The sequence below is a fragment of the Ptychodera flava genome, chromosome 12 (assembly GCF_041260155.1).
Source record: "Ptychodera flava strain L36383 chromosome 12, AS_Pfla_20210202, whole genome shotgun sequence".
In the NCBI taxonomy this organism is placed as follows: Eukaryota; Metazoa; Hemichordata; class Enteropneusta; family Ptychoderidae; genus Ptychodera; species Ptychodera flava.
The window spans coordinates 19,981,023-19,995,298 of record NC_091939.1 but is presented as its reverse complement, the minus strand read 5'-3'; the positions used below and the strand labels follow the sequence as shown (position 1 = coordinate 19,995,298).

General features: G+C 37.4%; 1 protein-coding gene across 1 annotated transcript; it reads left to right on the top strand.

Moving 5' to 3' along the window:
- The first annotated feature begins 13 nt into the window (after positions 1 to 13).
- On the top strand, positions 14 to 14,059 carry LOC139145330 (uncharacterized). Its single transcript, XM_070716428.1, has 13 exons — positions 14 to 360; positions 2,858 to 2,961; positions 3,698 to 3,810; positions 4,221 to 4,407; positions 5,276 to 5,380; positions 6,371 to 6,447; positions 6,940 to 7,053; positions 7,370 to 7,466; positions 7,978 to 8,149; positions 11,149 to 11,240; positions 11,591 to 11,758; positions 12,251 to 12,385; positions 12,826 to 14,059. The coding sequence occupies exons 1-13, from the start codon at positions 279 to 281 to the stop codon at positions 12,925 to 12,927; spliced, it is 1,548 nt and encodes a 515-aa protein (XP_070572529.1). The 5' UTR covers positions 14 to 278; the 3' UTR covers positions 12,928 to 14,059.
- The last annotated feature ends 217 nt before the right edge of the window (positions 14,060 to 14,276 follow it).

Below are 14,276 nucleotides of genomic sequence, written 5' to 3'. Positions count from 1 at the left end.
AAATATCGTATCGGAACGAGATTTTGCTCTAATACATATACAACCAGAGTTAACAACATTAGAGTCTGATTATTTTTAATTATGATTTTTTCTTTGCCATCGATAAGTATCATAAACTATTCACTTAAGTTTAAATTCTTCATTAACTGATCAGGTCAAAGGTTAAAGGTTGTATAAATCTGAACAACAACAACTCGCGAACCACGCTTACGATTTGTTGAGCACGTATTTTGTCCTGCATCGCTGCTGTAATTTCGTCAGCCTATCATCTACGCAGAATGAGTCACAAAGAACAGTTTAAGAAAGGTGCAACGAGTGATGTTGGGAAATTACGCGGAAGGCGTCGAAAAAAGCAGTCAGGTAGGTTGTACATTGTTTTGCTAGCATTACGCACAATTATGATCTCTGTCAAACAGTGGAGGTCATCCAAAGGTCTTAACTCGCAGAGAAGTCCCTCTTAACCTGTCATGAAGACTAAATATTCCAACATAGAGGCTTCTCGATTTATGAAGTGTTCGCGGGAAATGTCTTTTACAAAGCTGAGTCCATAAATTCTAGTCAAAATCAATAATAGGTTTGTAGTTGTTTACGTTCACGCTAATGCAGAGTGACCTTGAAATTTGCATACAGCGTGCATGACCTGACGCGACGTCGCGTTGTTGTTTTAGCCGTATTTTGACTAGAGCGAAAATTAATCTGACTATGTCAGAACAATCTCGGGCTTATTCCTGCCACATTTTGAGTTTTTACTGTACCTTATCTTAGAATAAGGAAAGGACAAAAAAGTGACAGCCGAATAGTTGACCCTGAAAAGGAAATTGTAATTCTTTAGTTCAGTTATGTAAAAATTTGTATGCAACAGGATATCCATTACCATTTGCTTGCGCAGTCGTTGCAAGCTACATGTATCACAGTTTCACCTTGGTTTGTAGGAAGCGTTGTCCTTCAAAATAGTAATATTTCTTTGTAACTACCATCATTTACACATGATATGATTTTTACAGCTTGATGGAAAAACATAATATGAACCATCATTGATAAAATATTGCATGGAAGTATAAGAAACGGAGAAAAATAAATTTCCACTCGCAAATGGAAGATAGCTAACAAAGAGAATAATTTCAGTTTGTGTCTTGTATACATTTCCCATTCTTTTTCAAGTATGAAGTATTTCCCCTTTTATGATTACATGAGAAAGCACACCACTTTATTTCCCGTAATTTGTAAACAGGAAAAGCAATTGAGTAAGTTGCATTGATAAGAGAAGTTCATTTCCATCTTTACTCTGAAAGATAACTACCTCTTGTGAAATATGTTTCTGATAAATTACTTCCTACCCCAGCAGCACATGCAACTTTGTCAATGTCACTTGGAGCTTTGTAATTTTTGCCTTACCGCACTCCTTACATGTATGTGTGTTGTTGACCAATAAAGTATTGTATTTATTGATAATCCATACAATCTTCGAGATTACAAAAAAATGAAATGATCCTAGGATGACCCACATATAGAAAACAAAGTGTTGTTTAGATAATTAGGAAATCAAACCATAATAACAAAAAATAAAGAAATACACAATGAGCCTGTCAACAAATCAATGTAGGTTACCTATGCAGAAATTTTGTCACAAAGCACGGTACACATGATGAACAGTGAAGCCAATGGCAGTAGAAAGTACATGGATTGAGTATTTCCATACAAGAAACATGACAGGTTTACAACTCTAACATAATCCCACAGGGGGAAGAAATAAGTCCCCTGGGGATACGGACAGCGGATTAGCAAGCTGGCAATGTTTTCGAAGCAATTATAGTGGTGTATACACAAGTTAGAGAGGAGATAAGGACTTATCGGTAATATATAAAGCAGTCAGACAGTGTGAGTTGAAATCTTTATTTGAAATACCACAGTCAAAATTAATAAAATTACTTGTAGTAATAAAGTAAGCAGTCAGAGGGTTAGGAGTTGAACACTTTATTTGAAATATCACAGTCAAAAATAATAAAATAAAAAATGTTAAACCGTTGCACAAAAAAAACCCCTCCCCACCCCAGGGGACTTATTTCTTCCCCCTGTGATAATCCTTTCACATGCACAGACCCTTCAGGTTTTGATGGTTGAGAAATATATGTCTGTTGGCCTTCCCATGGGTATTTGAATCACTGTTTTGAATTCTTGCCAAAATGCAAGTCACTTGTGTATGAGGGGCTTTGAAAGTCTTATTTTACAAAATCACATGCAGGATAACTTAGTGTACAGTAGAAATTGATAGTAATGCTTTGAAAGTTTGTATATTGGTAAATTTTATATCTCTGTTTTGTTTATTTCAAAGTTAACAACTTTTATAGGCCATTTTATTATTTCCCCTACTTCGTGTTCTTTTTATAGTATATAGTGTTGAGATTCAACATTTTGTTGTCAGATATTTCAAACTTTTGTTTGAAAAAGATACTTTTCAGTCTGTTACAGAGTGTCCAATCTTTCTGGCAGATTCACACAGATGACAATGGCAGGATATAAGGTCACATAGGGTCACCACTAGGAAATAGCCAATTACATTAGCTAAACATTTGAGGTTAAACCCTAAAGTCATGGTGGTGTTTCACTGCTCATGTTCGCTGAAAATCTGCAATGCAACAATTAAAAGATAAAGTTACTTTCATGTTCTGCAGCTGAGCATATGAATGACTTTCAGTACAGTATCACAGTTGTTACTATAAGTAAGGATAAGGTTCAAAATGAAGCGTTTTGAAACTAACAAGTTTTTATTGACAAATACTGGAACTGAGGTCATCTGCTTGCACTCTTGCCATAGAATCACAGTACGTATATCCACTGTCTCTAATTATTCTTACAGAAGTGAGAAAGCAAAGACGCGAGAAAGTGCTGACTGCAAAGCGTTTGCGCCATGACAGTGAAATGCAAGATGTTGAAACAGAGGATGAATACACAGTGGAACAGGTTTGTGTAACTTTGCCCCTGCTAGTGATGTATCTTGATCAAGTGTAGTGTCAAAAAATATGAAATGCATCAGAAAGGAAGCCCATGCCCACAACATTTGACGACCAACTTTGACCTTGGAGTCCATATGTAGCTCATTGAAAACTTTTAATCTGACAGAGGAAGATGAGCAAGTCAGCATTGTTTGGCATGTGCTACCATGAAAATCATGTCAATGCATTCCCAACTTTTGCTGTGGAAAAACTGGAAATGTACAGGCCTAAATTTCTGTGTAAAAATTAAGCAGTGAATTAAAGTGGATGGAAAGTTTTTCATTTTCTGACCTTCATTGACACCAAAATTGTACAAATCTTACAGTGATCAAGAAAACGTTAAGGGTTTATTTGAACTAATTTTGTTAGAGTTAGAAAAGTTAGAATATGTAAGTTGATATAGGTTTACTCAGTCCTGGGGACAGATTTCAGATTTGCTTCTGATATGTGATAATTCTTTGTTGTATATGTACATGCCATGGTGGTTTCAATCCACAATATGCAGTTTAGTGTAAAAGACAACCAATGTATGTCTGTTTAGAAATAGTTCTGTTGCCATCCTGCAAAGTGGAAGAAATTTCTGAATTGTTTGAAGCACTGAGATGTACAGGACGGTCTTTCATTGAAAATCGCAAATCTCCTTCACTGCACCAGTATAGCAACTCCATGTGTATATGCCAGTTAAAGAAATTTCTCTGTGACAGATGATCCAGCTCGCCAAAGACTTCCAGAAACCAGGGTCAGAAAGACAAAAACAGTTGAAGACTCTGAGAAAGATGTTTGCTGAAGGCAGTGATCTGATTGAGGCATTTGTAGGGTGAGTATGGTAGACTGTCTCTCTTGGTAATAGACTTCTTTATGTCAGCCCTAGATAGCATGAGTGGCAAATTATTCCTACATGACATGTCAGTAATCTGTGGTATCCACATTGATGTTTTAGTGTACAGCATATTTTGGAAAGACTGAATTCCACTGGTACAATAGAGAAGCAAGGCTTAAGGCATTTTGGTGCAAGATTCAATGTATTACCTATTAGATAGGCACATAATCTCTAATTTCATGTGCGAATACACATTCTTAATGCGAACTTCGTAAACCTCTAAAGTGTGTGTCCCTAATGAAGAGCCTTCCTCCACTGGCATGCATTAGCAATATTTGCTTGTATGCCAGGCGACCAAGGCAGAAACAGATTTGATTTTTAAAATTTTGATATTTTGACAATGTCAGGGTTGAAAATGCCATGGATAGACTGGTTGGGATACTGAGTGGCAATGAACCTGAGTTACAGATAGAGGCAGCTTGGTGTGTCAACAACATGGCCAGCAGTGCTGAACACCAACACACCATGCTAGCACTGAAACAAGCTGCCCCTTACCTCATCACGTACCTCAGTGGACAAAATGCAAAGTTACAAGTAAGTTTGCAAGAAAGCGAGATCTGTTGAAGAGCGTTTGTAAAAAAAAGGTGCTATACATATAGTGAAATATGAAGTAATGTTGATGACACAAATGAACTCTGCATCAGTAGGTTGTATTTCATGCTAAAACACTACAAATAATTGCAAATTATTCATCATTTTTCAATTGCAAACTAAAATATAAAGCTCAAATATGGTTGGTTCAAATGATCTTGGCATCATTATCAAATTTTTTTCGTAATCATTCAGAGTAATTGTTCACCACATATGAATAATGCTCTACATGTATGCATATATCTTGTTTACATCAATTTTAAAATGTAATTATGAATCTATGTATTCAAATATACATCAAAATGTCAATCTGATTAAAATCAGATGTAGAGACGGTAACAACTCCACCTTTTCCTTTCTTTGCTGTTCCCGTTAGCTGACAGTTGCCTCACAACATCTCATCAACTGCTTTAGAAGATCACATTTAAATCTCATGCATCGGCCAGAACAGCTGACCAATTGGAACTTGTTATGGATTGCAGCATTGTATTGAAAAACACAATCTGATTGGCTCCTGCAAAGTGGAAGATTTGAATATGATCTTCTATAGCAGTAGTTAAGATGTAGTGAGGTGCATATCAGCTAATGGGAACAGCAAAGAACAAGCAAATATGGAAATGTAACCATCTCTACATCCGATATTAATCAGATTGATGAAATGTGTGCCATAAGTTAATAATTTCCATTGCATATTTCAGCAATTCTGTTTAAAATTTTATCATCGAGGATGAACGTTACATGTATAAGTAAACATGGTTTTCAAAACCAGTCATAATCTGAAGACTGGAATATGGTGATATTTCTTTCACAGGATCAGTGTGCGTGGGCGTTGGGTAATCTTGCTGCAGACTCGGCTGAAGTCAGAGATACGCTGATGTCACAGGGCATTCTACCACCACTGGTCAAACTGTTACAGGTCAGTCATAGTCAGTTTTGCAAGCTTGAATGTGAATAAGAAAAATTGAACGTACTTGCAAAGGATGGAATGCAGTCGACAGAAACTTTTAGAAGAGAGGCCATATCCATAGACTCCAATAAATTTCTTGATATCTTATTGTAGTGGTTCTGATTTGTGTGCTGAACAACTTTCATTTGAAATAACAGGGGTGACAATAACAAGGGTGCAACCAAGACAGGTGCAACACAAACATTTTTGAGAAAGAGTACAAACACACTTCACATGTAATCGTTACCAGAGTTGTTAAAAAAATGAGTCAAATGTGATATAGAAAGCAAAATCTTAAAATACGCAAACAGAAAAACTGACTCCACTTGTTGTAAACTTCTGTACAAAACTCTCTGTTTGTCTTTGACATTATAATGATTTGATATCACTGTGTCCATCAGTTTATGATTGTGTTTCACACATCTCCATTAAATAATACATTTGCTGTTCTTACAAGTCCAAAGGTACTACTACTCCATTTGCACGTGCACCAGAGATCAAACTTTGAGAGACATAACCCAGACATGAAGTAGTGGATTGCTGGTCTCAAGGTCGTGAACTCTACCAAAAGGTGACAAGGTCACTCACTGTATATGGCATTCCTGACCAATGAAATGAGGAAACACTCTGCAACAGGATGGTTCAACATGGCTGTCTTTCCCTCGGCTCACGCCCCTTGCTCTCAGTAGACACGGCGTCTTCATCGCAAATGTGACTGTTCTTGCTCCTCTAGTCTTAAATATCAACATGGAGCTTGTCAAAAAACTAAATTCTACAAAATTTAAAATTCCCATAATCATGAAAAGAATTTTTTAAATTTTTGGCACAAAAAGTTATAAGGGAAGGGAAAAATTGGTTGCACCGAGAAAAGGTGCGATGTTTTGTTCATATTTAAGGTTAGAGCGAGTGTAGTTTGTTTGATGTGGAAAGCTCCATGCGGTGTCTCTGTTTCTCTTGCAGTCTCCGACACCCAGAGTAGTACAGTCAGTAGCATTTGCATTGTCAAACCTAGCAAGGGGTCAGGGATCAGACACCAGGTGAGGTCAAAGGTCATCCATGATGAGGGTGAATGCAGAGTGTGAATGACATACATTTTATTTAATTCTGTCAAAATTTTACAAAAAAATTTTATAGTTGTGAGAATGCCATAAGATTATTTGGAAGAAAGCTTTGCATTTTTTCAAGAACTAGTGATAAATGCCGTTGAAGTTCACAAATGACCTTGAAGACCTGTTCAACACAAAAATGGAAAATATCTTTCACTACTTTGTCAGTGAGCTACTTCACTTTCTTGAAACAAACTAGAAGAGCAAAAATAGTCCTGTTATTGAAACCTTTCTGTCCATGATACATTTTGCATTGTATCTTGAAGCACAGCCACATCTCAGATAAGCAGTGGCAATTGTATTCTAAGAGTTTTATCCTATTATTATATGCTATTTATTCCAATAATTCCAAGATGTAGATCTATGAGCACATGTATATCTGTACATAGTATAACCTATTACCATTCAAAACCTGCATCTCAGGGCAATGATGGATGCTGGGATTGCTAAACTTTTGATTCCACATTTGAAAGTAGAAGAAGACAATATGGCCGTCTTGACAGAGGTTGCTTGGGCACTCACATATCTTGCCGCAAAGTAAGTGTTCATCTCTAATTTACTGAATTGTTGAGAAATCTGGTCTTGAATCTGTCAGAATATTACGTTCTAAAATTTATTAGATGTGCAGTCTGTTGATGCTTGCAACATTTCTGTGTCAGGAAAGAACAAAGATTGTGGATTGTAAAATTTGTATTATGTTTGTGATATTGCAATTCAAAGACAAATTGTGGGGCGTGTGTGAAAAACTTTTGTGGTTTTGCTCCCCTAAGGATTTAATGAGTGTTGACATTTGATAATGATAGCATTTTAGGGTTCACTGTAATATTTAACCCACTTGCTGTTTTCATTTCAGACTGGAGCATGAAGAGGCACTCGTGGAAGCTGGCATCATTCCAAAGTTGGTTGAAGCATTGGTGTCTCTCTCTAAACAAAAACCTCATCATGCACAGGTAATTGTGTGGTACAGTGTCACTCAGCAAGATGGTTCAATGCTGATCAGGGGGAGCCTTCAGCAATCAGAGAGAAATTACATCGTCATGAAATACTGTACCAGCAGTGAAATATTTCATATTTTAATCCTTGGCTGTGATGAAGCAATGTAAACTCCTTCCACTGCAGGGTTGTATTGTATTCATTCTCATATTTCACATAATATCATATACAAAGTCCATGACAAACCTTATTTGTACATGTACTAAAGGGCACACTATCACAAAATGGAGTAAAATAGAGTTTGTTACATTTTCCAACAGTAAATATGAGCTTATATCCTGATACTTTATGTCAGGTTTTATTAAAAGATTTATAGAATTAGTACAATTTGATAAAAATCAGTTGCGATTTGTGATTGTTCAGGAAAATGATGCACACTTGTGTGCCTGCACTAATGAATATTGACCAGACAATGCTGACAAAAAAAATCTCATCTATGACAACCTTTAAACTTTTTTACTTCTTCAGTCTATTACGCCACTTCTTCGTTGCCTTGGCAACATGTGCAGTGGTCCTGATGAGTACATTACAATGATTACCAAAGACAGCAATCTACTGCCAGCTTTTGAAGTCTTTCTGGACTCAGATGAACACAGACACATCAAGAAAGAAACACTCTGGGTCGTCAGTAATTTGTCTGGTGAGTAATTTAGGTCAGGTTAATTAAGGTCACTTCAGGTCGCATTTTCTGGGCTCAGATGAATACAGACACATCAAGAAAGAAACACCTGCTGATGTGCAGCTTGAATAAGCTCTTTCTCTGATTGGTCCATTTTCACTATTCACAGCCACTTAGGGAGTCTATTTGTATTGTTTTCATTATATTGGTAAGATTCAGCTACCCAATTGGGTCAGATCTTATTCAGTGCTGCACATCAAGAAAGAAACACTGAAGGCCGTCAGCAATTTGCCTGGTGCGTAATGTAGGTCAGGTCAATACAGGTCACTTCAGGTCAGGTTTCATATCTTTCTACGATTGAAAATGTTTTGTAAATTTTGCTGTTTTACATACTATTTATAGTCAGAGTTCCTGTAGCAGCAGACAGGCAAAGTCAGTTCAGTCAGTGCAGTTCGTAATCCAAGAGAGTTTTGTGACTGGAAATAAAATGATGCCATGTGGTACATTTTCAAATGCTCCATTTCAAGCTTTTTTGAGAGTCAATTATTGTGTAAAATTGCAAAATTTTTATTGCCGTCGCGATAAGTTTACACACACAAACTTCCAATGTATTTAGGTATACCGCTGGTGATGTTGTTACATTCCACGTAATCACCCAAGTAATCAGGTAGAATTACACATGCTGTTTACGCTTCTTGAATTCCACCGGGAGCTGAGCCTGGCCATAAAAGTGGCGGCTGTACAGATGGGACGGAATATTCCACTTTATTGAATGAGGACACAAAAATAAAATTTTATTAAATCAATGACTCTTGTTCATTTTCTTACTGTTTGTATCATTTACCAAGTGTCACTGCTTTATTTTTTGTTTCTCTCGCTTTTCGTCTTTCATCACCAGTATAGTAGGCCTATAACCTTAAAAAATATACATGTGAACTTACAACCGATCATTCCTCCCAACCTAATAAAATGGTATCAACCACTACGTTGTCTGTCCCGCGCACAAACTATCTCCACCGAACATGTCGTCGAAGCGAAGGGTTCGCCCGACAGTGCGGTCTGAAATAATTCAGCTTTGGCTGAATGGACACTCTATAAGATCTGTTGCTCAGGACAAAAATATATCGGCATCAACAGTGGTGGCAACTATTTTGAGGCGATTCAAGAAAACCGGTCTTACTGTAACGGCTAGAGCAAGTGGACGCCCACACAGTACACTCAGTGTGATTTTCGGACGACCTCAGTTTTCGGACATGCTGTTCGTTGTACTCACTTCGCTCCGTATTGATAGCTTTTTACAAGGCATGCTACCGCCTATTAAGTCAGGTGACGCTATTGTCCCGTTTTGGATAGTTTTTTTTTTTTAGGTAGAAGCTATTTCGGGCTACAAACTTGGCGAAGTTAGCCACACCGTACGATACAAGATGTCGAACGCAACACACAGAAACAGCCCGTGTCCGATATCTAAGCGCTATACACGTCGAAATACAGTTGCGTCGTCCATGGATTAAACGTAACTAATTATCACGAAATGTTTCCACATAGTTTTCTAAACACAACGAAATTGAAAATCGGGGTTCGAAGTTTCAAAATATCAGTATTAGCCCCTATAATCATATTCCAAATACGACGTCCGATTATTGCGATAGCAGTCCGATTACTACGCACTCGTACTCAACATGGGTAAAAAATTTGGCAACTTTGACCCCCTAATTTATGACACTTCTGTCGGTGTTAGCAGTTTGAGGATAAAACACAAAGTTTCGAAAGGTATGATAATAAGATTTCGTAGTGCTCGTCATTTATGAAACGGCTTTGGGCGAAATTCACTACCCTGTCCGAAAACTGACACTGAGTGTAAAGCTCCGCAGATGTTGTCGAGTATGTCGAGTACTGAAAACAAGGAAGCCATCGATGACAGCCAGCGAAGTTCGCGCGGAGCTTTTAAATAGTGAACTCTGTGACATTGATTCCTTGCCCTGCCCACAGAACTAAGACCTTATATACGACATCTTTAAACGAGATTTGAACTATAGTTACAAGAGGATATCGCAGGTACCTGCAGAACAAGTTACAGAGCAAAACATAGAACGTGTCGTTCGATACATCGACATGGTTACAAGCCTTGATCCACTGCAAGTACACTTTTCGACGAAGCCGGGATAAAGCGAACGAATATTCTTCCAACTCACGTCATTTTGAAGAGAGTCGCTTGCCGCGTACTCGATGAGAGAAATCTTCCATGACCTCTAATTTTACCTGCTTGTATTCCGCGTTCGGAAGAGTTTCTGAGCAACGATACAAATCATTGACATCGAGTTCACTGTTGGATAACTTTATTGTGTCTCCTTCGTCATTCCGATACTGAATTTGAAATTCAGCCGTTTTCAAACTTGAGATATTTTCCTTAAGCAGGCACACAAGTTAGAAATACGTTTTACGTATTTTCGTCCCGCAGTACTTCACTTGAAATTGGTACATGTCGCTTGGTCAGTGCACAGAGTGCGCGCGTGTACTTTGTGAAACATTACAGGTCAATATTCGCGCGCTTGGAGTGATTGCAGTTGATACCATTTGTATAAAGGGACTCATTCTATGTGGACATTTTTGAGGAAGGCTAGCACCGATGAAAAATCCGCATGTGAAAATGAAATCAGTTAAAATATATATTATTTTAAATAAATGACACGTGAGACAAATGAGAGTGTAGTTGTACCATTCACATTTTATTTCACCAACCCAGACAGACCGTTACCAACCCCTTGGGCCAAAATGAATGACCTCCTTTGAGCTTATCTGGTAGACTCCCCATGACGACGTTCACTTCCTCCATAAAACGACGGCTTCACGGGGGGAATGTGATATCAGATATGTAAGAATACAACAACATCACCAGCGGTATACCTAATACATCGGAAGTTTGGTGTGTGTAAACTTATCGCGACGGCAGTAATGAATAGTGCCCATTTTAAAACTGACTTGACTTGAAATATTGTTGCATTTTATTTTCTTTTATACAGGCGTTGAGAGTGTGTGCCAGACGTTGATAGATATGGGATTACCATTGAAGATGATTAATCTTCTGCATTCAACATTTGATATCAAAAAAGAGGTAGGTTCAAATGTCAATGCTCTTCGTTGCTTGTGCTGTACAGCCATGCAAGGAACAATTCATGTATGAGAGGGTGCACATTTCAAAGACCTAACTAGACTGTGTACTCTATAAGACTCTACTTGTAATGTTAGAAAATAAGGATTTTTCACCAATATATTTTGTACAAACAAAAGAATCGTCTGTCATAGTAGTATCAAGTTGCTGGATTTTTAAGTCTCAGTTGGATGAGTATGTAGATAGCACATCTCTTGACTTAATTCTGTAATAACCGAAATGTCATTACATTCTTGAGGTGCATCTGCTGATTTTCTGACTTACTATTTATGTAATCTCTATGTTTCCCTTAGGCAGCGCTGTGTTTGTGTAACTTGGCCCACCATGGAGAGAAGTTCTGTGAAGAGCTGCTGAAACAGGGCGTGTTCCCCCACGTGGTTGCCATGCTGAAGTCACATGACCCCGACATGGTGATTGAGGCACTCTGGTTCTCAGAGATGCTCCTCAGAATGACCAAAACTGTAAGTTTCATGAAAATGCCAGCTTTCCTTGAAAGGGTCTTCCAGAATTTACCATGTGTTTTGAACTCTGGGAACCCAAAGCCATCTAGTATTGTGCACTTGATATTTGAAATTTCACCAGAAAGGGCAGAGTTGTGTAAGGTAGAACTCTGAATGTGAAGCTGTAATAACACACAGGGTCATAACTATTGAGAAATTCTAGTATTCTCATTTGGACACAACTTGAAGTCCAACATTAAAACCCTTTGAGTGCTGTAATTTTTCCCACCAAAATTTCAGTGTAACATTTTACCAATATTTATGAATTTTTCTGTAATTTTTTGATACTTTTGGACCAAATGGACATAACATTTCAATGGCTGCAATTTTTGGCCAAATTTTGGGAAAAATCTGAAATAAACTTGTCTAGATCTGAAAAAAGTAGCTGGCTATGTCATATTCTATAAAGGCAAAGGTGCTCAAAGGGTTAAATATTTCATAACTGTGTTTTAGGGCTGTGAAGTGTTCCAAGACAATGAAGGTGTTGGAAGTCTAGAGGCTTTGGAGTATCATAGCGACAGCAACATCCAGCAACAAGCTCATGAGTTACTGGAGATGTATTTCTACCAAGAGCAAGATGAGACAGAGGTTAGTTTTGCACGATTGTACATTATTTGTGTTTCTGAGATCCCAGCCAGCAAGAACCCTTAGCTTTTAACCCCCACTGAATGTTGTAAATCCATCGGCAACATCAAAAATAGTAATGAGATTAAACCAAAACTCTGGTGATAAAGTTGCTGATATGAAGATGCATGGTTGAAGTGTGATCTTGAAGTAAAATAATTGTTGCCGATTAAAACGTCAACTCTCTCACCAAACAGTGGTTCTTCTGGAAAGAACCCTCCAGCATCCATTCAAAGTGTGTCCAACACTCCTCAAAGATATGGACACCTGAATGTTTTTGAAAATTTGCTCTTGTCATGTGTCATGCTCATTTGCCATGAAACACCAACACATAATGTTCACTTCCATAACAAAAGTTATACATTTCGTGTCCATTAAAGTTCCCCATTGCTTTGGCTTGTTAGGAGAAAGATGACGGTGACGAGAAGAAAGAGTTCCCTCCGTGGAGAGTGAAAGCACAGCAGCAGGCTCCGGAAGAAGGAAGCATGGAAGATGCCAAGGAATGACAATCTGCGTCGTGATACCTTTCAAGAAATTATTCCCAGTGTCAGATTTAGATTAGGGATCGGAGTTTCTTTTCCACAAGACATCGTATGGTCAGGAAGTACCAGATGAACTCAAGGATTTCCATGAAGTCGTTACTCTTGAACACACATGAGGAATTTTTCAGATGAAAGCGGAGAATGTACAAGGATGTAGAACATACGAGAAGTTGGTTGATTCAATTTGTTTCTATTATCCATTGTCAAGTCTACCTTCCCACCCAATCAGTATGATAATTTGTATCTTACATAGTGAAGTTCAGACGAGTACAAGTCGCCCTTAAGGATTTTACTAAAGTTCACAAACTTTCTGTGGGATTCAGTATTCACCCGTTTATTAAACTGACAAGTACATTTCAGATAAGCATGTTTGTGTTAAACTACGCTTCATTTTAAGATTGACCAAACTACTGTTTTGCATAGAGAAATGTCACCAAAATGCTCTGGATAATCATGTTTTCAATTTTCAAAATGACCTGACTCAAATATAGAATGAACGTCCCAATAATCTGTATTGCGCCCTCTCTATTTGATTGAAAAATTCACCAAGAATGTCACTGAAAGACAACTTGCTTGGATTCTCTTCAAAATCCATGATAACAAAATAGGATGTGACAAGTCTCGTGAATGAGCAGTGAGAAATATTTGCCCATACACTGCAATGGCAGCATTTTGAATATTGGTGCTGTACATAATCATATCCATAGCTCTGCGTGGCGAACCATATGATCAACTTTTTAGTTTAGTTTCTGGCACTCCTTGACATGCTGTTGACATGTGTCAGTTGGAAACATGCTAAAATTTCTTTTCTGGCCCTGTGCAAAGGCTAAAAGAATTCAAGCTTAATCGTGTATCAAGCTATCATATATTATGCCATATATACGTACATTCCATTCAAGATTCTCCATAAAGTATTATCCATTGCACAGCTACTAATAGTGCAAGTTTTGTATCATTTCTTCAGAATTTTTTTAGCTGTCACTAGGATCTTTTTCTGTAGAATTTTGAAAGAACTTATATGCACCTATCAGTGTGAGCAGAGATTTTTTGTATGTAGTCAAATAAAGTTAGGACCAAAGAGTCTTTAAACAAAGAACTTTGCTGTTTAAAACTTCAATTGTTTTATTGTATTTTACAGTCAGATAACTAAACTATTGCCGGAATGTTCTTTGGAAAATGTTATTGCTGTGATAATATTAATATATGCCTGTGTGTAAGTGAGAGAGTATATGTATATATATATATATATATATATATATATATATATATATATATATATATATATATATATATATATATATATATATATATAT